Raw genomic sequence first — 25,509 nt, 5'->3', positions numbered from 1 at the left:
ATAATTTCATGTTCTTTGTTTATATTGAAGAAAGTTCAATGTAGTTATTCAACCTGAAAAATAGTATCATGTAAAATTTCTATATAATTACTAATTTATGCCTACTTGGGACTGCCTCTCTAATTTACAGGGCCCAGTGCAAAATGAAAAATGTGGGGCCCCTTGTTAAAAAAAATTATTAAGAATCTGAAGAGGGCAACAGCAGAGCATTAACTCAAGGCCCTGTGTGCACAACCAAGAAGCTGGCCCTATGCCTACCAGGGGTAGCCACAATCTCAAATTACAATATTATTTTTGTTAATTTGATAGCATGTATCACAATCTCAAATTACAGTATTATGTTTGTTAATTTCCACTGAAAATACTAATGGATTTGGTTTATACAATTTATGCTATTTTATTTATTGCATAACACATTATTTTAATTGTCTTCACTATGGATCATAATTTTTATCAACAAAGAATAGTTCTTTTCTGATGTGTGTGTGTGTTTTCTTTTTTTTCTTGAATTCTACATTTATTGTAAGATTTCTCCCTTAGTATCTTTTTGTTGGGGTGTGTTTTTTGTATTTTTCCTATCATTTCTCTTTGTTAAAACTTTTTATTTTAAATTGACTTTCTATTTTTCTCAAAGTTCCTCATGCACAGGTTTTAAAGGAGGCAGCCACTTCTCTAAGGCTTATGAAAAACAGTAACCCCTGCCCACCGACTCATCATTATCCATTCCACAGAGCAACCACTTATAATACTTTTAGCTTTGTTGGGGTGGGAGATTGGGATGGGGCCCTGGAGGCAGTGTGTATCTGAGTGATACATTTCATGAATCCTTGCCCTCCTAAGAATCTCATTCTGTTCCCTCATCCATGAAGACCAGCTTTGGCCATTATGGAGTGCTTGGACCCCAGCATTTTCCTCCTCAAAACTCTGCATATGTTTTTTCATTATCTTCTAGTATTTAGGGTCGTGGGAAATCTGCAACATCTTGATTTGTCTTTTGTAAACAACCTTTTAGCTTTTGTCTGATTGCTTCTTAGATTGCATTTAAGGTTCTCCTTCTGTCTTTGAAATTTAAAACATTTCTAGGTGTCAAACCTAATTTTTATAAGTTTTGTTTGAAATACAGTAATCAAATTCAACCTCCAAACCTAATCTCCAAACTTCAAAGAAATGGCAAGTTTTTCTTCTTATGACAGCTTGATTATTATTCCCAAGAAATTCATTTCCTGTGTAAGCTAACACGTTGGTTTCAGTTGCTTGCCTGCATTGTCAAGAAACATGTAACAGATATAAAAGGAAGGAGAAACTTTGAGAGGACATAGAGAAAAAAGACAAATTTGGTAACAGGGACATCTACCTTTATTGGTCTAAACTACGCATTGTCTTTTAATAGCAGTAATACTGATGATTGATTTTATGAAATATTGATTTACTGGGAGAAGGAAGGAAACTTTTACCTTCAGAGGCAACACTTCTCTATTGATGCCATAAAATATTGCCATAGCAAGTGTCCAAGACAGGAGACCAGCCACATTCCCACAGACTTTTTTGGCACTTTCAAAAGTATAATCATCCATATTAAAATATGGCTGTAGTAACTCAACAGTCTCTTCATTTATAGTGTCCTTAGGGAACTGCTGAAGGCTCCACAGGAATCCTGTTGCACTCATCAACTGAAAAATAGTATTATAACCTGTAAGTTCTGGAAGAAAATACTTTCTTCCTGAGTTAATATGTACTTCTAAATTGAATTTTCTCAAAGAAGTAACAGTTGATTAGCTCTAAATACACAAATTGAGACTATTGGCAGTAGCCAACCTAAATCTGTAAATCACAAATTGTCTTCTGGATTCCATGTGGAAAGAGTAAAGAAGAAAAGCTATGTAAGTTTTCTTTCTGGTAAGTGCATCTGAATGCCATCAACCACACAAGCCCCTTTTTGAAAACTGGGCTGGGTTGACACCAAGGCTGTGCCAATACTAGCCACCGGTTCTAGACAGACGTCATAAAAAGAAGGTATTCGGCTTTAAAATCTATCCCTCTTTACATTTTAGGTGATGGAGTTTAAGATAAACTTTTCAATACGCAATGATCAATTATTGTCTGCCAGTTTGTCTGGTCTATATTGAGTGTCCTGGGCTGAGGACGCCTGATGCAGCTCATAGGATTGACAATGATAGATTTTACTTACCTTTAATGACTCTCCCCATGATGGCTTACAGCAAGGTTTTTCTGGATCCATAGTAACAGGGTCAATTTTCTTTTGAAATAGTAACAGAACACAGTCCATGATTCTCATAATAAGATGTGGTGGTTTTGCAAGTTTCCTGACTGTGGCAATATCATTTGGCTTGATAGTCTATATTTGGGATTAAGGATCAATATTTTGTTTGTTGAGTGGTATTAATAGTTATATGGAAATCTAATACTTTTCAATAATTAAGATAGAAAACTTTAAAACATATTTTCTCTCCATTTCCAAGATTTTTGCTTAGTGGCTCTTTCATTGTTATTTTGATATTTGTGTTTATTTGTATGTATTCTTCTTTTCCCTGTTGCTCCCAACGAATTGGTTTAAAATATCACTATCAGGCATTGCCATCGTAGACCTCTGTTAATAAGTCCCATTGATATGTAACATTTAGATAACTTGCACCTTCAAAGCACAGGGTCTATATTAGGTGTGGATATTAAGAGAGGATACAAAGCCCTGAATATCAGAAACCTCACCTTTAGCCTTCATTGTGAGGGCTTCCCTGTCTATGGCAGGGGGAGGAATTAGAAGGAGACAAGAAAATTACTGTAATATATGGCTCATAAAAACATTTTTGAAAATTTCTATCCATTGGCTGGGTTTGGATTAAGACATTGCCTGACCATCAAGGCAAGGACTGGGAGACCATATGATCAATAACATGTTCTAAGACTCCTTTGGTTCGGTGATCTCTTCCTTTTGTACGTTACAGTAAGACCCATAAAGGAAGTGGGGGTGCAGAATGTGTCCTGGTCATTGTGAAAATTTTATTAAATGATTATCATAGATTTATTCATTCATTTAACAATTGCAGGCATTCTCCCATATAAAACAAAGCAAACCAAAATAGTCTTGTCCTCATAACCTCCTGAAAATGGCAAAGAAAATACAGTTACCCTACATAAGGATTTCTGCCATGACAGAAGCATGTGAGTGATAGGAAAACAAAGGAAGACCTCGAAGAAGAACTGAAAACTTCCTGGGAGGAGTGAGGTCTGGGCCCAGATTTAAAGAATGACTCTAATTAGGCAATGAAAGTTAGGAAAAGCATTCCCAGCAGAGGTGGAGGCACGTTTAAAGGTAACAGATCCTGACCATTCTTCCAGAATCCTATACATTTTTCTGTATGACTGGATTGCATTGTGTGTAGGGACAAAATGACAAGAGATAAAGTTCAAGAGATAGACAGGAGCCAGGTCATCAGCAGGAACAGAAGCACTAATATTTATTGAGCGCTTTCTATGTGCCTAGCATTTTGTATTAATTAATTTTAATGCTCACATTGATTCTTTAAGGATCAATGAGAAATTATAATCCCCACAGAAACCCAAGAAAGTTAAGCAAATTTACTCCAGATCATCTATATGTACATACATACGTATATGTGTGTGTATTAGCAGTAAGTATATACACATGTGTATATATGTGCATATATATATCCACACATACATATACATGCACATATATGTGTATGTATGTGTGTGTGTGTATGTGTGTGTGTGTGTATTATATATAGAGGTTGAATGCAGGTCTGCCTGCCTCCAAAGCTGTGCCCCTTTTGCTTCACAGCTGTGGATGTCTAGCTCAGGACTTTATCCTAAGAGCAGTGGGAACCACAGGAAGATTTTAAAAGGGAGCATGATATAATCTGGAAGGGATGCTGGAGAAACTGAGCAGGCTCTCTGTGTAATCTGAATTTCTCATAGTTTAGGCCACTAACCACTAGCATTATTTCTCAGTTCTCATGGAAGACCAATTTGTGGGATGAAAATAATATAAGAGGGGAGGACTTTAAAAAAATTAGAACTTAGAAAACTGAATTAATTGACACATTTGTTTCCAGACTCAGAGATTATCAATCACATTAAGAATTCAATTCAGTTTTCTGATGAGTTAATTTCATGTAATGAAACATGAAGCCTTCTAGGACTTGTGTTGGAAGGGGTAACAATGCACTGCTCACATTCAGGGCGGCTGCTGCTTCTTCCAGTGCAGGTTTAGCTGCCTCAAGCTTGCTTTCAGCTTTCACTTTTTCACTATCAATTTCATCCACAATTTTTTGGGCTTTGTCCTTTACCTCCTGTACTTCATTTTTAATTTTGGCTGAAGCCTGAGCGCTTACTGTGACTTCTGCTAATACCTGTTAAGTTGAGGAAACACATGAAAGCAAATAGAAACCTTTCAAGCAAATTTATAGATCTGAATAGTGAGCAAATATTTATTCAACATAATATAAAACACGAATAAGAACAAACTTATTTCCTATCTAAGTTGTCTATATTTTAAGGTATATTAAAGTAAATTCCTTTGAGCAGTTCCTCGCAGTCTTCCATTTTCTAAGCTTTTCTTAGGCTTAGAATATATATATAAATAAATATTTAAAGCTTTCAGAAGAAATAGTATTTTCACTCTACAAATTTCTAGAAAATTAAAACAATTCAAGTAAGTATCATAGAATAAGGGCAAAAAACCATTTTAAGCCTTGTATAATAACAATAAAAGAAGCTAATGTTGATTGAGTGCTTACCATATATGCCAGGACTATGCTTAAGTGCCTCCCCTATGTTAGTTCACTCATTTCAGCAACTGGCTAAGGATCAAGACTGAAGTATCTATTCTTAACTGACTCTTGGTGACTGGAAGCTGAAAGTCTGAGACTAGAAGGCTGTATAATAGATAAAAAAGCAGCACATAGGCCGGGCACCATGGCTCACGCCTGTAATCCCAGGACTTTGGGAGGCCGAGGCAGGCGGATCACAAAGTCAAGAGATTGAGACCATCCTGGCCAACATGGTGAAACCCCGTCTCTACTAAAAATACAAAAATTAGGCAGGAGAATCGCTTGAACCCAGGAGGTGGAGGTTGCAGTGAGCCAAGATCACGCCACTGCACTCCAGCCTGGGCAACAGAGCAAGACTCCGTCTCAAAAAAAAAAAAAAAAAAAAGAGAGAGAAAAAGCAGCATGCATATATACCTATCTCCTTGAGAGGAGTATGGATTTTTCCTCTTTCTTTTAAAAAAAAAAACTCTACCAACTCTTCCTCGATTTGGGCCATCCCAGAAACCTGGAACATACAGGGACCTTAAACAGAAGACCAAATATAACTCATAATCAAGCAGAAATTTCATAAACAGATGAAAAAGAACAAGAGAGACAGACAGAGTGAGAGAAGAAATAATAGTCTTAGGCCAAGTAGCAAAATTAATAGTTCAGGTATATGCTGGTATAAGTTAAACAAAAATGTCTAATGGTCTTTGTGAACACTATCTTATCAGGAATTGTCCATAGGTTTATACCCTGCTTGTTCTTTAGTACCATTTTAAAACAATGCATTTTAATATGGAAAAATATTCCTCATCAGTGATAAAATAAATGCAAACTCACTTCGTCTGCTTTTATGGAAGCCACTGCCAACTCCTTCTCCTTGACTGCAAGATCCTGAGAGAGTTTAGCAACAGATTCACTTGCCTCCATTAGTTTATCAAGACCTTTACAAATACACACATATATACCTTTACTGAGTACAGGTATATGCCTTCATCAAATATTTATTCAATATTTACTATTTATAAGGCACTGTACATGTAATATAACAAACACAAAATTGTAGACAAAAGCTTTAAAAATATACATGTCTTAAAAGCAACAATATTGACCATATTTCTGAGTTTCAACTGGAAGGCAAAGAAAATAGCTCTGACTGAAGAATATCACATAACTACATTTAAGGGAAAGTCACAATGTCCTATTGAATAAGATTAGTTTGGCCAAGAAACTTATTTGGCAAATTTATGCTCTCTGTGGCTTTGTAAACAGTTTGTAGCTATCATTTTTTGCCTTTGAATCATATTGCAGCTGAGGTGGCAAATGAAATAGAAAATATATTAACATTTTTGTGGTTCTCTTTGTTATAAAAATGAAAATAACTGTGAAAACTTATGTAATGGACTTTGCAACTTTTAGCACTGTAGAGAAAAAGAACTGGTTAACTGAATTGCTCACATTCCAACGGGTTCTAGGTAGTGGGATGTTGGTAAATATTTAAATCTGGGTCACTGGGAAAAGGGGAAGCCCTCATCTGTATATTGTCCAATTTCTGTAGTGTAAACACTCCCACCATGGCTGATTTCAGGCTACCAAAAGATTCTCAGTACCACACTGTTATGTAATATTCCTACCATACAGACAGAAGTAAATAACCTCAAGAACATTGATATAAGAAAATAGAGTAGGCCGGGTATGGTGGCTCACCCCTGTAATCCCAGAACTTTGGGAGGCCGAGGGGGGTGGATCACCTGAGGTCAGTTCGAAACCAGCCTGGCCAACATGGCAAAACCCTGTCTCTACTAAAAATACAAAACAAGCTGGGCATGGTGGTGCATGCCTGTAATCCCAGTTACTTGGGAGGCTGAGGCAGGAGAATTCCTTGAACCTGGGAGGCAGAGGTTGCAGTGAACAGAGATCACGCCATTGCACTCCAGCCTGGGCAACAGAGCAAAACTCTGTCTCAAAGAAAAAGAAAAAAAAAAGAGTAAAACTAAGAAGGGGTGAGTTTGAGCATTTATTGCCTTTATTTTAAATCCAATTTGTTTAATTGTAAGTATACATGAGTTAATTTTTAATAAAAGTTCTGTTTAACAAGGAGATCACAAAATTCCTAAAAATTTAACATTGTGTTCTCAAAAGCCACTATGAGATGGCTTCAGCACACTACTGATCTAAAGTATCATATAGGAAAGCTGCAAGAAGCTGAATCATGAGAAAACCGCAGAAGAAGCCTTCTTTCACAGTCTTCTCTCATGACTATGACTTCACAGACCTTGGCGCTGTTATGCTATGTGACCGAGTGGTTTTTGTTTTGATTTTTTCTTGAGACAGGGTCCCACTCTGTCATCTAGGCTGGAGTGTAGTGGTGCAATCTCAGTTCACTGCAGCCTTGACCTCCAGGGCTCAAGTGATCCTCCCACCTCAGCCTCCCAAGTAGCTTGGTCTACAGGCATGCACCACCACAATGCCTGACTAATTTTTATATTTTTGTAGAGACAGGGTTTCACCATGTTGCCCAGGCTGCTCTTGAACTCCTGGGCTCAAGTGATCCGCTTGCCTTGGCCTCTCAAAGTGTGGAATTACAGGCATCAGCCACCACACCCAGCCCCTCAAGTTTTATTTAGAACTTGAAAAATAAGAACTAAGGTGTTTTAGATTGTTTGGGCCACATGCTTTCTGGACATATAATCTCTTCCAATGTTTACTTTTGCTAGTTATACTACATATAGCAGACACTTGGAAAACTCTTGCTTAGGTACACAATCTCTTTTAGTTTTCATTTGTTTTTGCTTCTATTTTGCCTTTTTCTTTATTAGAAATGTAGGGAAAATTAACATGGCAAAGTTTATACAAATCAAGGCAAATCAAAATGAAACCAAAAACTGAAATTGTTGTCCATTCCCCAAAGCTGGCTTGTCCCCATCTGCCAGCAATGGCTCAGTGACTCAGCACAGGGGATCCAGAGTTGAAAGAGCCAGGAGAAATGGTTCTGCAGAAAAAATAGGCCACTTCTGTTTAGATTTTCTTCTGTTCAGAGTTTCTTGACAGGTCAAAATACCCTCAAGGGCATCCTTTAAAATTATCTACTACTAACAAAGTGAGTATTTCATTTTCAGACAAAATGTCCACCAAACAAAATATTGAGTTCCCTATCAAATAAACCCTATTTCCATTCCATCCCATTCCATTCCATTCCTCTTACCAATATTCATACGCTCAGCCTGTTCATTAATGAATTTCACCTTTTCAGCATAAATGTTTTTATAACCATTTATAAATGAGAGGTAAGATTTGGGAGTCACATGTGCTCTTCGGCGGTATCTGAAAGCAGAACATTAAAAGGACCATTTCAATCATTGTGCGTACTCCCATAAAATGACACCTTTCCCAGGGTGAAATCAGTGTGATCATGTAGAGTGATTCACTAGCAGGAAGACAGGACTTGAGCAAGGTTTCTCAGAGGTGAAGTGGAAAAAGGACTAAATCTGTCTGATGTTTCGACCCTGAGGGGTCTTTGACTTCACCCTTAACTCCAACTCTGTTTCCTCATCTGGAAAATTGAGAAAACAATATCTGCTCTACCCCTCCCAGAATTTTGTGAAGATCAAATAAAATCGCATATATGAATCTATGTGAAAGCTGGTGTCAACAGTGCAAAACTTTAAGGTTCTGGACAAATATTAGGGATAAGTGGTTGAAATGAATTTGTGCTGCAATCCATTTTCATTCAAGTGATATTTGTTACAACCTCTTCACTACTGGATAACAGCTGGGTGGGTTTACAGAAGCAAAAACCAATGTCTCCGCAGTTCACTGGATTGGCCTTGAAATCAAGGCAACCACACTCAATTCAAATGTCCACTTTATTGTGGCTTTATTACAAAAGGCATAATTTTATACAGAAGAAGCTCAAGTGAAAAAAGAGTTCTTCACGTACTATAAAATTATTTAACCTTTTATATTAATTTAAACTTTTGTAGTTTTGAAGATTTTTAATGCTTTTGAGTTTTTTTTAAGATCTTGGGCATATATGTGACTATCATTAAAGTGTTATAAAAATATTACATTCAGAATAAACTTCAACAACCTAAGAACATATAAAAAATTTTGAAAAATATACCCAAATTTTCAAAGTAAAGAAACAGATTTTTGTAGCTGCACAAAGGTAAAAATTTATCTCCACAGATGACATTAGCAGGAGTTCAAATAGAAAGAAAATCTTCTTAACAGTAAGAATTAGTATACACTGATTCACCAAGAGAATTTGGGAGATCTTATCTAAAAGGGTGGTCTGGGAATGGTTTTAAGTAAAGGAAAAGGTATGGAATAAATAAACTTTTGTGAAGTAGGAACCTCACTGAAAATCAATGAAAGTGTTACGCGAACTCTCTATGCAGAAAAACAGGCATAGCTTTTCTGGGGATCCACGTTGGCCCATTTGTCAATCTTACACAGTGACTGTCATGCTTTGGGGAAAAAAGCTGTGTTTTTGCATGGTTGACACCAGCTTTCACATAATGAACATGCCATTGCTGCTTTTAGTGAGTGGTTTTCCCACAGTCAATTGATATTTTGTTTCATAGTTGTCTGGCATAGAAACATTGGTAAGACTAAGTGATGCAAATACAAATTCTAAATACTCCTTTAACATAAGGCAATAAAGAAACATTAGGAACAGTGTACTTTAATCAAAATAAATAATGCATTTGAATAAGAAACTAATTTTAAACAGTTGGTGGTGAATTAGTTAAGTCATTTTCAAAACAAAATTAAGCAGATGAAATAAAGTAATTCATTAAGCATCTGTTACTCTGAGGCTTGGAGGATAAAAAGGTATTTAAGTGTGGACACTAGTTCGTTTTTAAATCTTGTTTACTTGCCATCTCTTCATACATAGTCACTAGAAAATCAAAGCAAGAAAGATCTAAAAATGCAGCTCGTGCTCAATGAATAGAAAGAGTCTTCTGCTGGATGTTACAATGCATTCCTCTTGGGAATACCTGCTGCGGTTCCATAGCGATGGTGCTTATGTAATATCACTTACCTTTGGAAATAACTTTCACAGCTCTCTGAAACCATGTCATGAAACAGGCCCATTGTTTCTACAACTTGTCTTTTAATTTCACTAGAGCAGACAATATTATAGTCTGAAAGGAAGTAGGAGGCCACAGCAATCAGAGCCTCCCTTGGCCAGCGGCTGAACCAGTCCATAGTGCAACCTGATATCAAGCCAGGAAATTTCAAAGAACGGGCACGGAACTTCTCACCAACCTATTGATAGCAAAGTCAACAAACATTAGAAACACAGAGGGGTTATAAGTCAGCCAGAGAGAGATTTATGCAATCTGACCCAAGAGTGTGACATCACAGATATGAAAATGAATCTTCTTGGGCTGCAATCATATATAAATTTAATGTTCTGATGAAGGGAGGAAATATACTCCACACTCTTCCCTGTCCTGGGACTACATCTACATTATTGCGTTCAATTCTACGAACTTTCTTTTAAGAGGAAACTGATAAACTAGTACTCTTTTAGAGAGAGGGCCAGGACGGCAAAAGGCCTGGACACTGGGACAAGTGAGAACAGCTGCAGGAACAGTTGTTTGGTCTAAAAAGGAAACAACTTAGACAGCCTTGCAAAAACCTTCTCCAAATATCTGAAAAACTTTACATGGAAGAGGGATTGAGTTCCTTGTATAGGGCAGAATTAGAATCAGAAAAGTACAGAGACAAAATTCTATTGATTATAAATAAGAGCTTTTTGGCAATTAGACTATCCAAGAATGAAGCAGGCTGCCTTATAAATTAGTGAGACTCCCTAGAGCAGAGCTGTCAATAGAACTTTAAGTGATAATAAAAATGCTTCATATATATGCTTTCCAGTGTGGTAGCTATTAGCCACATATGACTACTAAGCACCAGGAATGGAGCTAAGCCAGGCACGGTGGCTCATGCCTGTAATCCCAGCACTTTGCGAGGCCCAGGCGGGTGAATCGCTTGAGTTCAGGAGTTCCAGACCAGCCTGGACAACATGGCAAAACCTCGTCTCTACAAAAGATACAAAAACGAACTGGGCATGGTGGCACATGCTTGTAGTCTCAGCTACTTGGGAGTCTAAGGTGAGAGGATGGCTTGAGCCTGGGAGGTTGATGCTGCAGTGAGCCATGATCATGCCATGCACTTCAGCCTAGGCAACAGAGCAAGACCCTGTACCAAAAATAAACCAAATAGTAAGTAGAAATGAGGCTAATTAATCAAAACTTAAGTAGCCATATATGCCTAATGGCTACTATATTAGGAAGCACAATGAGATAGAGATTTTCAGACCTACATCAGAGACATTATAGTAAAGCTAATATGTCTACATGGGAGGTGGAGCCGGACGAGGTTACATCACCAAGTCCCTTACAATTCAAACAACCCATGTCTCTAGGCAATTAATGAAAATTGCAGGTTATGCAGTATTTTTTAATAATATGAATATTTTAAATTACACAGGAAATGAGAATTTGGTCAATGGAGATTGTGTGGTACAAAAGTGTTAATTTTAATTCAATGTAAAAATATTAATTTCTAAGATCATTTTCTAATCAGAGAAGGCAAACTAAGTACCTTTAAATAAGGAACTCTTTCTACGTAGAGATAAATAAAAATAAAAACTTACTGGAGAAAAGCAGAGAACAACATGTAAGTTCTTCTTTGATCTTGAAATGAAGTATTCATACAAATTATCAAAGGTAGGAGGACGGCGAGGTAGCTCCCTCTTCATCACTGAAATCAGACCTTGGGTGATTTCATCCATCTCATCTCGTGCAAACAAGTTGGAGATCTTTAAGGAATGGACAGGGAAGTGTTCTGTGTTTTAAGAATTCTCCACAGTCAATTCACTGCCAAAGTCCAGTCCCTTTTTTAATTTGCATGTCATCTTGTTTCATATTTTCTTTCAGCATCTCCACAGTCAAATCCCTGATTTGCCAGAGATTATCAAGACTGCAACTTTTTATTGAGCAGCTCAATCAAGAACTAATTGTGTTTTCCTGTGCTCCAATAGCTATCACCAAAAAGCTGTCTCCACCACCACTCAATCATCTCTTTAAAATGTCCAGGGGTGCCCTCTGTACTTTGACTCAGAGTCAGTCTAATCAACTCTGGCTCCAAAATACTTAACTAATTTTTGCACCATTAAGCATCTGTATACCATGGTGTAGGGAAGAGTTAACACAGCAGGCCTAATCTTGAAAAGGGTATGCTTGCAGAGCTGACCCTTGTCTGTTATCAGGGAACTTGGCTTTTGGAATGTCTCCTCCATTAGTAATTGATAAGGTTGTTTTGCAGTGCCAACTAGACTGTTTACACAAACCTTGTGATACATGGCAAACATCTATCTGCTTTCCTTCTAGGAATCTGGAACTTTGGTAGTTGTAGCTAGGCAGGAAGTGACCAAACCTAAAAAATAACCACTGGACTCTGAATCTCAAGTGGGCTTCCCTGAACGGAAACAGTGCATATGTTACTGCCCTTCATACTGGATGGAGAGGATGTTCTGCATGACCCCTTGGCAAAAGCATAGGAAGCTGGAACATCAATTCCATGTTCCTGGAACATCGATGACTCCACAAGATGAGTCTTTTTCTCTACTGATCTGGCTCTGTATCCTTACTGTGTTGCCACAATAAATCTCAGCCATGAGTATAACTATAAGTTGAACATCCCTTATTCAAAATGCTTGGGACCACAATGTTTCAGATTTCAGATTTTTTTCAGATTTTGGAATGTTTGCATTTTACTTACTGGTTGAGCACCGCCAAATCAAAAAATCTGAAATCTAAAATGCTCCAATAATGAGCATGTCCTTTGAGCATCATGTCCGTGCTCAAAAAGTTTCAGATTTTGGAGCATTTTGGATTCCAGAGTTTTGGATTTGAGATGCTCGACCTGTATATGCTGAGTCTGGTGAGTCTTTCTGGTGAAGTACTAAAGATGTGAGTGCTCACGGAAGTGCTGATACAAGCGGTTTCAGAAGTGGCGGTACAGACATCCATTTACAACTAACAGAACTCTTTCAACCATTCTACACTCCTCACTAGTATGCAGATAGATGGACAGATACTTTGCTTCTCCTAAAATAAATTATAAGACCAAAGTGAAGACTGAAGAGACAAGTAAGGAACCATGTTCAAAATTAAACAAAGCATCTGGAGATGGGCAGCATTCATTTCACAGGAACTTCAGAAAATCTGCTAAATCTCGTACATTAACCATCTCTAAAATAAAAAATGTACTAAACAGCCTCACTTTTGAAAGGTTGCTGCTTTTTCTATTCCAATATAATTTATATTTTTACAATATGGGCTTTTTCTCTACTTTTGAGACTTACCTCCCCTGAAGATAGCAAGTTGTTAAGGTATTCTAGAAATGCCTCATCTTTTATTTCATTGTCAGTAAAGATGAAAGTGATGCCTTTTCCATCAGCACCAGCAACTTTGTACAAAGCTTTTAAATCATCTGTTAGATTAGTCACATTGTAAGACCTAAGAAGAAAAATGATAGAAAGTTTTAGATTAAAAAATATATAGTCGGCTGGGCGCGGTGGCTCACACCTGTAATCCCAGCACTTTGGGAGGCCAAGGCGGGTGGATCACGAGGTCAGGAGATCGAGACCATCCTGACCAACATGGTGAAACCCCATCTCTGCTAAAAAAATACAAAAAAATTAGCCAAGTGTGTGGTGTGTGCCTATAATCCCAGCTACTTGGGAGGCTGAGGCAGGAGAATCGCTTGAACCCGGGAGGCAGAGGTTGCAGTGAGCCGAGATCATGCCACTGCACTCCAGCCTGGGCGACAGAGTGAGACTCCTTCTTAAAACAAATAAACAAACAAATAACAACAACAACAACAAAAAACCATAGTCATAATTTATCCCACAACACAATAATAGCCCGTGATTATTAGAGCATAATCTGTACCTGCTCCAATAGATACTAAGTAATGGTGCCTGCTAGAAAACACAGAGATTAGAGCTAAAGAGTGATATGTTACCATTCAAAACAAATATTTCGTTTAAGTTGAGAACTGAGAAACAGGGAACTTACCAAAAGTGATCCACAAAGCATAAGTGGGAATAGAGAAATGAATTTTTAGTCCCTGCAATCTGACAGTCCTCAGCAACAGATTTTGTCCGAGTAAATATATATATAATATCTAAAACTCATCTGAAATTTGGATGAGTTTGATTTGGTGAAAAATTCAAAATACGTTATGAATAAAATTAGTCATAAATTGTATATAGTGGCAATTTGCACAGCTCATTAAGTGGCTAGATACAAAGAAAACCCACAGAAAAAGATGCATTATGCAATATGGTATAAATAATAGAAATGTTAGATGGCTACAGATTATGGAATGAAAAGATCTTGGTCTTTGTTTTTTGGTTTACTCTGTTTCTGGTTAAATGTATGTGCTACCAGAGGTGATGAGATGTGTAAAAATAAAGCAGACATTATCTGAAATGTTGTATGTAAATCCTCATGGGTAAGCTAATGACAAGGACTAAAAGGTAATCCTCACTGGAAGGAGGTGTTACAATGCAAGTAATGGGCAGTAGGCCATGGGGTCTCACAGAAAGACTATGAGCACTGGAACCAGAAAGATCTAGTGGCCTGATGCTGTCAGAGTAATCCTCTCACTGACTGGCCAGTCTGAACTAATCAGCCAAAGACATCAATTTGGCTGATTTTTTAAAGAATTAGACTGACTGTGATGTATTGCTTTTGCAATACATAGAGACAATCACAACACACCCCTTGTCCAGATCCTGACCTCTCTTGCTTCTTTCTTTCAAGTTTTCCAAAAGTATTCTCTGTGCTTCTTCTCTTCCTAATGCAATGTGGCTTGTGTACCCATCCACTTCGCTGAAAGTGTCATCATGCATATCAGTTGCCACTTTTCATGTCTTAACATTTTCAGATTCTTTCTTTTTTTTTTTTTGAGACGGAGTTTCACCCTTCTTGCTCAGGCTGGAGTGCAATGGCATAATCTCGGCTCACTGTAACCTCCACCTTCAGGGTACAAGCGATTCTCCTGCCTCAGCCTCTTGAGTAGCTGGGATTACAGGCGCCTGTCACCATGCCCAGCTAATTTTTTTGTATTTTTAGTACAGATGGGGTTTCACCATGTTGGCCAGCCAGTCTCGAACTCCTCACCTCAGGTGATCCGCCCGCCTCGGCCTCCCAAAGTGCTGGGATTACAGGCGTGAGCCAGGGCGCCCGCACAGCATTTTCAGATTAATTATCTACCTGCTTAGTTTCTGGAAACCACTCTGGATTTCCTCCTCTCTGTCTTGCCTCTTCTTCTCACTCTCCATTGCAAGCCCCCTTTCTCTATGTTGGGAGACCCCGGAATTCTTTCCACAGCCATCTTTTCTTTCCATGATGCACCCTATTCATACTCCCCATGACCACAAAAGGGTCCTCTCTACTGAGACTTCTACATTGCTATCTCCAAAACCAGAACCCCTCTCCTGAACTCCACATCCATGAGTCTTATTATCTATGGAAACCGTGTTCTGCAGACACCTCAGACTCAAATGTACTGAACTAAATTCTCACTTTACCCTTCAAAGCTGGTCACTTTTTTATTTATTCAACACATCCTTTTACAGAATTGGTTAAAAGTAAGCATTTAATAATAAAAGTAAAAAAGACAAAGATTACAGTTGGCCCATTCTCAGGGAGCTTACAGCTTAGTGAAGGAGATAGAAATGTATGTGAACAAGCACTTTTTTTAGTGCAGTGTGTTAAGTACAGTCATGCATTGCTTAACAATGGGGTTACATTTTGATAAATGCATCCTTAGAAAATATTGTCACTGTGGCCGGGCGCGGTGGCTCATGCTTGTAATCCCAGCACTTTGGGAGGCTGAGGCGGGTGGATCACAAGGTCAGGAGTTCAAGACCAGCCTGGCCAGCATGGTGAAACCCTGTCTCTACTAAAAATACAAAAATTAGCCAGGCGTGGTGGTGCTCGCCTGTAATCCCAGCTACTCGGGAGGCTGAGGCAGATAATTGCTTGAACCCGGCAGGTGGAGGTTGCAGTGAGCAGAGATTGCACCACTGCACTCCAGCCTGTGTGACAGAGTGAGACTCCTTCTCAAAAAAAAAAAAAGAAAAGAAAGAAAAAGAAAACATTGTAACTGTGGGAGCATAATATAGTTTGGATGTTTGTCCCCTCCAAATCTCGTGTTGAAATGTAACCACCAATGTTGGAGGTGGGGCTTGGTGGGAGGTGTTTGGGTCATGGAGGCAGATCCCTCATGAATGGCTTAGCACCATCCCCTTGGTAATGAGTGAGTTCTAACTCTGAGTTCATATAAGATCTGGTTGTTTAAAGGAGTCTGGGACCTGCACCCTCACTCTCTCACTCCAGCTCTCACGATATGACCACCTGCTGCCCCTTTGCCTCCTGCCATGATTGAAAGCTTCCTGAGACCCTCACCAGAAGCAGGTGCCAGCATCACACTTCCTGTACAGCCTGCAGAACCTTGAGCCAAAACAAACCTGTTTTTAAATAAATTACACAGCCTCAGGTATTCATAGCAATGCAAAAACTGACTAATACAGAACAGCGTAGAGTATGCCTACACACACCTAGGCTATATGGAATGGCCTATTGCTCCTAAGCTACAAACCTGAACAACATGTTACTGCACTGAATGAATACCATAGGCAATTCTAATGCAATGGTCCATATTTGTGTATCTACCTAAACATAGAAAAGGTACAGTAAAAATACAGTATAAAAGATTTTTAAAATGCTACTCGTGTATAGGGCAGCTCCATTATAATCTCATGTGACCACCATCATATATGTTGTCTGTTGTTGACCAAAATGTCCTTATGGGGCACACAACTGTACCACTAGAGAAATTAGAGTGTCATCCTAGCCTTCCTGTTCTTTCCTCCTCTTCCTGAATATTGGGTCAGTTACTAAGTCCTATCAATCCTGCATACTTTAAACTGTCCCTGCTGAGTCTTCCTCTCTATTCCCACTTTATCTGCTGTTATAAAATGTATCCAGAATTTGTTGTAATCAAGTGTGGTAAGACACAATGACACAGGAACGACTGTCACGAAGCAAGATGTTTATACTCAAGGATCCCCAGAAACAGAAGGGGGCTTGACATGCTAAGTAGGGTGACGTGGGGAAACACCAGAGTCAATCAGGAGGCACAAGGAGTGATGGGAAAACACGGGCAAGAGTCTTTATTGTGGTTTCCATGAGAAAGGCAAGGCAGGTAAGCAGAATTAGGATTTGCTAGTTTGAATAATTTCAGCAGCCTCTGGGGCATAGGAGCGGTCCCTTGTTGACTGGTATGTGGCCCTGGGGTGATTAGGGCAGAGGAATATTCTAATCCACCATGAGATGCCACCACACACCCACCAGATAGAGGTGGTGGTTGGGAGTAAGGACTCTGGATTGGTTGGTTTGCATATGAAAGGTACTCTCCTGGAGGAGCTGTTTGAATCTCTAAGAATTGGCTAACCTAGAAGGGTCAGTCTCTCCCCAGTCAGCAGAGTCTCAGATGCCAGGGTATCAAGAATACAGAAATTAAGAAAATATAGTGAATAAATTTGCCTTAATTTAAGCCTCCGTCATTCCTAACTACAATCAGTGCAACACCACCTATCTCAGGATCACAAATTTAGATGCCTACAGGAATCAGACAGATAATGCCAGTGAGTGAAGCAGTGCTGTTGGGGCCTGCGGATTGGAGGATTGCATGTCCCATCCAAGGAGGCAGCTGCTACTGAGCTCTGCCACCTGGGAGTGTAGGCCCTAGGTTGCCAGATCTTCCAATTATTTCAAAAAGTCAGAAATACGCTTTTCTAAAATATGAAACCTCCCGATTTTTAAACGTTGACAACTAATTTAATTTTTGAAGTAAAATTAAATTAATACCTACTTATTTGATATTTTATGTTTTTAAAATACTTCTATAAATTGTATTTTGTTCAATTTTTATTTTTCTTTTGTTGGGCAGCAGAATGATTTGTGTGTTTGTTTATAAATTGGCAAAGTGATCTAAATTTTATATGGAAATAAAAGGCCAAATGGACAAGACGTTTTGAAGAACAACAAAGTTAGAGATCTGACACTATCAAATATACATATGTTAAATTTAAATATATATACTAAAGAAGCTACAGCAATTAATATAGTAGGTAATGATACAAAGATAGATAAGGAAACCAGTGGAGGGGACTATATAGTCACATATATGATCAGATGACTTAAGACAAAAAATGGCACTGTGATGTGGCAGGGAAAAGATGACCTTTTTAATAAATGGAGCTGGATCAACTGGATATCAATATTGAAAATAATAATCACAACTCCTATGTCAGACATTATAAGAAAATGAATTCTAGGTCAGTTATAGTACTAAATGAGAAAGTAGTAAATTTTATGTGTAAATGTGAAGAAAATCATAGGAAAATATCTATGTGCCCTTAGGGTAAACAAAGATTTTAAAATATAATACAAAAAAGGACTAAATAGAAAAAAATGAATGTTTCATTAAAATTAAGATCCGCTAAGAGGATGAAAAGGCAAATCAATAACTGAGCGAAGGTATTTGCAATATACACCCTTTATATCCAAAACACATATAGAATTCCTAACAATCAATAAGAAAGAATCGCAAACAAATTGAAAAAAAAAAATGGAGAAAGGGCTTTTATAATTCACAAAAGAGCCTATCCAAATGGCCAATGAGAGATAAAAAGGTGCTCAACATCATTAGCCATCTGGGAAACGCAAACTGAAACACAGTGAGCTACCACTCCACACACAGAATTGCTAAAATCGGCCAGGCGCGGTGGCTCACGCCTATAATTTTGGGAGGCTGAGGCGGGACGATCACTTGAGGTCAGGAGTTCAAGAGAAGCCTGGCCAACATGGTGAAACCCCGTCTCCACTAAAAATACAAAAATTGGCTAGGCATGGTGGCACACTGCTGTGATCCCAGCTACTCGTGAGCTGAGGCAAGAGAATCGCTTGAACCTGGGAGGTGGAGGTTGCAGTGAGCCGAGATCAGGCCATTGCACTCCAGCCTGGGCAACAGAGCAAGACTACATTTCAAAAAAAAAAAAGAATTGCTAAAATGAAAAAGACACACAATGCCAAGTGGGGGCAAGGATGCGGAGCAACTCTCATAACACGTTGGTGGAAGTGTAAATTGGTACAACCACATGGAAAACTACTAAGCAGATCAACTAAAGCTAAATATACAGATAACCTACATCCAGCAATTTTAACTCTAGATGTATACTCAGACATGTACAAGAATATTTACAGCAGCTCTATTTGCCCCAAACCAAATGTTTATCAAGAGTACAATGGATAAATAGATTGTGGTAGTATCTGATTAAGTTGAAGATCATGCAGCAAAAAGAATGAACAACTCTTGCTACATGTAGCATCATGGATGAATCTCACAAACAATGCAGTAATAGAAATAGGATGCAAAGAGCAAATCCTGTATAGTTCAATTGATACAAAATTCAAAACTGGGCAAAACTAATCAATGGGCTTACCCTTTGAATATGGTTACCCTTGGGAGGGTAATGACTGCAACGTAACATGGAGGCACTTCTGGGGTACAAGAAGTGTTTTATTTCTTCATCTGTAGACTGGCTACATAGATGTATTTACTTTGTGACACTTGTGTAAATATCCTTATATATATAATACTTAAAGTTTACTTTAAAAAGAAATACAGGAAACTGTTGTGCTTCCTTTTTTTCTAAAATAAACATTTAACTATAGAGAAATTAACTATAGAAAAACATATTGTGTTTTATTTCATCCTACCTGGTTAATGTTATCTGGAATATTTGATAGCCAGCAATAAAAGAGGCCAATCTTGAAAGACTTTGTTTTCCGGAACCACCAACACCCACCAGCAATGCATTTCCACACGATGTTCGAATTATTCGTGAAATCTGTTTTGAGATTTAAAACATGCTTATTTGAAAAAAGAATGCAATGTTTACATTTTCTTGCACTAAATGAGTCCAAGTTTTGATCATATGTTTCTAGATGATATTAGACTTTTTCCTCGTTAATGGTCTATGCCAGAATTTCTAAAATTAAAGTTTAATACTGATTTGTTCAGCTCGAATCTTTCCTTGACCATCTATGTTTACGTCATGAAGAACAGAACAAACTGGATTTACTCCCTTCTATTTTAAAACTATTCTGTGTGTGTGTTCATGTGTGTGCACGCATGTAGAATTTTATTATTTTTAGATGCAATGGATAGTGGAGCTGCTCTTCCCAATCTGCAGAAGATATAAGAAACGTTTAGAATTGTTTTTTTATTATTCATCAGCCTGACACACTGAATCATGTAGACACCTAACTCAACAATGAACACTAACTCTATCATATCTCTGCCAACAATTTTTTTTAAGTACCATAATTCTATTTACAGTGGGGTAGGAGGATGTTTCTAGAAGCCAACTTAGAGACAGCCTTTCATCTTGTGTTGCTTTTCTATGGTTGATTTCCTCAGTGAAGATAAGACTCAAATTGTGGATCAAATCTTATGCAGGCCAATTGAAGACACTGCTAAAAAGCTGTCTTTTATATTATTGTCACGAATTAGGGAGAAAGTCTAGATGGATCACTAAATTCACTATCACCACTAAAAATAATTTTTTAAAAAATACAAGTTTTACAGATGGTGGATCAATAATGACACCCTGGTATGTGTAAATTCTATCACTATATTTTAAAATATATTAATCACTTATGGCTTTGTACTCAGAATAGGATCTCAGAACCTCAAGATCTAGCCACGGTGAATGGTCAATAATTACTTGTTGAATAGATTAGTGTGAAAACACCCCTTTTTCGTGTTACCTCTAACTGGCTTCTATTCTCTCACCAGTCCTATATATCAACCTTACCCCTGTCCCATCACCTGTAAGTCAATCATAACATTGACACTTTTAAAAGCAACATCTTTTCCTCCATGGGCAACAGAATTCCCATAATATCAAAATATAATTTGAGGGAAATATATTTTTTCACAGGGTTCTCCATACTTTCTAAAGGTTCTCCGTACTTTCGTACTTTCTTGTTGACTCAGTGTGCCAAAAGCTCTGAACAGAAAACCATCTATTTGCCCTTGAAAGACATTCGCTGCCATGTAGATGGATTCAAATAAAGGGTTTCCTATTAAGCCTTTATTTTCTGGGACAGTGAATTGACCCAACCTATGTACAGTCTTCTATACGGTACCTGATAGTATATAGTTATTCTCTCAAAAAATTTATCTATGAAATATACGAAGCTTTTAAATCATCTATTTATATCAGTAAATAGGCAATAGTTAGGACCTTAATAAGATGAGTCATTGCATCTTTAAAAAACACCAGATCAAGAGATGTTCCTCTAATGATTTCATTGAACTGTCTCTGGTAAAACTGGAGTTTTTCAGCCAGAAAGTCAAAGGATGGCATCTATGGGTGGGGAGAAAGATAAAAAAATAATAATTAAGATCCAAATATGTATTAAAGTAGCAATTGTAAAGACACTCAAAAGTAATTTTAAAATATACATATCTTTTTTAAACGTTATGGATTTCCAGAGGTTTCTCACATATTAGTCTACTTTTAGTTATTTCCATTTTCTAAGGCCTGAAACTTAATTATATTAGTTAGTTTCTAGTGCAAAATCATTTCTGACCTTTCCCTACCAACTCCTACCCATAGTAATTAACACATTAATATAGGAAATATTTTTCTTGGTTTTTACTTACTTTTTAATATTGTTTGCAGCTTTCAAAAATATAAAAAGGTTTTACATTATTTATGGAGTCAAATCCACAAGTCTTTGTTGTTCTGAAATAAATCCACACCCACTTTCTTTGTTTTGCAAATTGTTCCTCCCCATCTAATTCTTTGATCTGCATACACTTTATTTTTATTTTTTAGAGTCAAGGTACTCTGTCACCCGGACTGGAGTGCAGTGGCCCAATCATAGCTCACTGCAGCCTTGACTTCCTTGGCTCTATGGCTCCTCCTACCTCAACTCCCCCAAGTCGCGGGTATTACAGGCATAAACCACCTCGCCCGGCTCTATATAACTTTAGAATTACTTTATTATATAACCCTGTTTTTAAAAGTCCCTTTGAAATCTTGTTTCAAATTTCATTAAACCTATATATTAATTTAGAAAGAATGGCATGTTGCTGTTTAAGTAAAGTTTTATCATGTTAATTCCTACATGTTAATATTGTTGTTGCTGTTAAATGAAATACTTTTATGTTATATTTTCTGTCTTGTGATTGTTGGCAAGTGTTGGTAAATTTTTTCTGTAAAGGGCAAGATAGTAAATATTTCAGGCTTTAAGGCCCATTCAGTCTCTACTCACCCCTGCCATTGTAGTGCAAAAGCAGCTATGGCCAATATTTAAACCAATGGGTGTTTCAATAAAACCTTATTTATGAACACTGAAATTTGAATTCTATATTATTTTTACATGTCACACAATATTATTCTTTTGCTTATTTTTATTTTTTGGTAACTATTTAAAAATGAAAAATCAGCCGGGCGTGGTGGCTCACGCCTGTCACTCCAGAACTTTGGGAGGCCAAGATGGGTGGATCACTTGAGGTCAGGAGTTCAAAACCAGCCTGACCAACATGATAAAACCTCATCTCTACTAAAAATACAAAAAATTAGCCGGGCATGGTAGCGAGCACCTGTAATCACAGGACCAACATGGTGAAACCTCGTCTCTACTAAAAATACAAAAAATTAGTCAGGCATGGTGGGGGGCACCTGTAATCCCAGCTACTCGGGAGGCTGACGCAGGAGAATTGCTTGAACCGGGAGGCGGAGGTTGCAGTGAGCCGAGATCGTGCCACTGTGCTCCAGCCTGGGGTGACAGAGAGAGACTCCATCTCAAAATAAATAAATAAATAAACAAATAAATATCCTTCTTAGCTAGTAAGTCTAATAAAAACAGGCAGTGGGCTGGCTGGATCTGGCCCAGAAACTATAATTTGCCAACCCTTGGTATAGGTATAGAGGATAGTTATTTCACATTTATATAATGCTTGGTCATCTTACTGAACTCTCTCTTTTTTGTTTTTTTGTTTTTTTTGAGACAGGGTCTCATTCTGTCACCCAGGCTAGAGTGCAGTGACACAATCATAGCTCACTGCAGTCTCAAACTCCTGGGCTCAAGTAATCCTCCCACCTCCACCTGCTGAGTAATTGGGAGTACAGCAGCATGCCACCACACCCGACTAATTTTTTTTATTTTTTGTAGAGACAGGGTCTCATTATGTTGCTCAGGCTGGTCTCAAACTCCCGGGCTGAAGCAATCCTCCCACCTCAGCCTCCCAAAGTGCTGGAATTATAGCAACTCCATGGTAGGACTCTGGTGCAGAGAGAAAGATCTAGTCAGGTGAGCAATCTGAAAACCTCTTTTAAGAGATGAAAATAAATACCAATTCATATATTTTGGGTACTTCAAACACAGAGTCTTCAGGTTCATCACCAGTTGGTTCTGGCATCTCACGGAGAAAATCCACAAAGTATGGTTCAGGAAGAATACACGACGCTGCATCAGAGCCAATATTTTCTTCAACTGCACGAGTAAGATGTGCATTAAACCACTGCTCATCTTCAGGAGTTATAAATCTGAAAGGAAAATGTCGTAGTAAGAATGTTAAATATGAAAGCATCTTTTCTAACTGAACATGTCCCTTCGCCTCTTCTCAGCCCCACCCTGGACCTTCTCAATTCAGGACAGGGAAACAATATGTTCTGCCTTTTGATAAGAAGGGCATAACCCCATCCAAGAAAGTTATAACATTAACAGCACTACTTATAGAAAATACAGATGAATCACTTAGGTGAGATCAAAGGTCCCTAAAACTTGCGATAGGAGAGCAGAAGTGATGGTCGGTAGTGGACGAGCGTCCTCTTTCTGGGTTGGTGGATTCAGTGCACAAAGGACATTTTCAGATTGACAATATAACAGAGGGAAGAGAGGACAAAGGGGAGTAACATTTGACAAGTATCACCCTTGTGTGAGACATGGTAGACACTTTACAACTTTGTGAAACTGGCATTATCATCTATGATTTATAGATGAGGGAATGGAGGCTCCAAAAGATGACTGAATTTAAATTTAATGGGATTGTTTAACTTTAAAGGGATGAAACCAGATTTCCCCACAGAAAACCTACAAAGAGCTCACAAAATTTGTAGAAAATATATACAATGAAAATGTGCCTCCGAATGTTATCAACTCTGATGATCTGGTGATTTATAAAGATGTATTGTTGAAGTCATACTGGAATAAATCGGCAGAGCATTTTTTTAAGGCAGTGGGCAGGTGAGAGATGCCATCAATGCTTCACAAGCCCCACAGCAAATGATGACAATGCTCCTTACTCTATTTATCCTAGTAGATAATGCAAGAAGTAACCGGCTGGGCAGGGTGGCTCATGCCTGTAATCCCAGCACTTTGGGAGACTGAGATAGGAGGATCTCCTGAGGTCAGGAGTTCAAGACCAGCCTGATCAACATGGAGAAACCCCATCTCTACTAAAAATACAACAACAACAACAAAATAGCCGGCCATGGTGGTGCATGCCTGTGATCCCAGCTACTGGGGAGGCTGAAGTTGGAGAATCACTTGAACCCGGGAGGCAGAGGTTGTGGTCAGCTGAGATCGCACCACTGCACTCCAGCCTGGGCAACAAGAGCAAAACTCCATCTCAAAAAATAAAATAAAAAAAATTAACCAAGTAGTATAAACTTCTCAGGTCATACATTTAAACTCTAGTGCCGCAATACACACCTGTCTGCAATTACTCTGCTGCACTCGTGTTTGAAAAGGGACAGGAGAGTAGGGATTGAAGCGCACTCCTCAGCTTTTATGGTCAACATTCCTTGCCAAATTCTGGAAAGATCTCGAAGATTGAAGATGTAATGAAATTTAGAAGGAGTTGGCAGCATCTTCACCTAGAGATGAAAAAATGTAATACTCTCAATTAGTTTTCAGATACAACTAAAAGTAGAATTACTTTTACAACTGTCTCACAAATCCTATTTTAGATAAAATCTGCTGAGTAAATAAATCAAGATTAAGTTCACATTTTGTGACAACACAGACAGAAAAAAATCATAAATAAACCAACTTAGGATTTAAAAGACCGTAATCTCTTGGATAGGATGGATTCAAGACCAAGGCGCTGGATGCAGATTCCAACACCTTGTTCTACTACCATCAGTTGGCTTTGAACAAGTCACCTCCCCTGAATTCTTAAGGACTATATGAATTGTGGGAATAATCATCCCTAATCATTGGTAGTATATGTGGAAATACATCATAACAAAAACTGAACGTGAGTTGGTTGTCATGCAGGTTAGAACAATGAATGTTCACCTTTGAAGTTAATAATGGCTATCTTCTATAAATTGCTTTGATTAGAGTCCTTAATGTGTTAGGATTTCCATAAATATATCTGCATATCATAACCTGGATTTTACTGTGTGGATCCAAACTCAGTCAACAGTCTTTCATGTATCTGTATATCCATAATAAGTGGACAGGCAAGTCTGACACGCAGCTATACCTATAGTAATAGATGTTTTTTCTGTTTGAGCACAAAGACTGTATTA

The 25,509-nt window shown here is 38.1% G+C and overlaps 1 protein-coding gene across 2 annotated transcripts in view; it reads right to left on the bottom strand.

The window, feature by feature from the left end:
* Positions 1-25,509, bottom strand: part of DNAH8 (dynein axonemal heavy chain 8) — a 394,484-nt gene that overhangs the window by 109,118 nt on the left and 259,857 nt on the right. For both annotated transcript variants that reach the window (XM_063707575.1, XM_019030248.4), the window contains exons 59-70: positions 24,686-24,849; positions 23,325-23,517; positions 21,205-21,327; positions 19,673-19,803; positions 13,180-13,333; positions 11,467-11,631; positions 9,844-10,070; positions 8,002-8,120; positions 5,637-5,740; positions 4,215-4,391; positions 2,189-2,356; positions 1,455-1,670 (exon numbers count right to left, since the gene is read on the bottom strand). In XM_063707575.1, the coding sequence (XP_063563645.1) occupies positions 1,455-1,670; positions 2,189-2,356; positions 4,215-4,391; positions 5,637-5,740; positions 8,002-8,120; positions 9,844-10,070; positions 11,467-11,631; positions 13,180-13,333; positions 19,673-19,803; positions 21,205-21,327; positions 23,325-23,517; positions 24,686-24,849 (1,941 nt within the window). The remainder of the gene's footprint in view (positions 1-1,454; positions 1,671-2,188; positions 2,357-4,214; positions 4,392-5,636; positions 5,741-8,001; positions 8,121-9,843; positions 10,071-11,466; positions 11,632-13,179; positions 13,334-19,672; positions 19,804-21,204; positions 21,328-23,324; positions 23,518-24,685; positions 24,850-25,509) is intronic.

This window comes from Gorilla gorilla, chromosome 5 (assembly GCF_029281585.2).
Source record: "Gorilla gorilla gorilla isolate KB3781 chromosome 5, NHGRI_mGorGor1-v2.1_pri, whole genome shotgun sequence".
Lineage (NCBI taxonomy): Eukaryota > Metazoa > Chordata > Mammalia > Primates > Hominidae > Gorilla > Gorilla gorilla.
The sequence above is the reverse complement of the archived record's forward strand: the minus strand, read 5'-3'. Positions and strand labels throughout refer to the sequence as shown.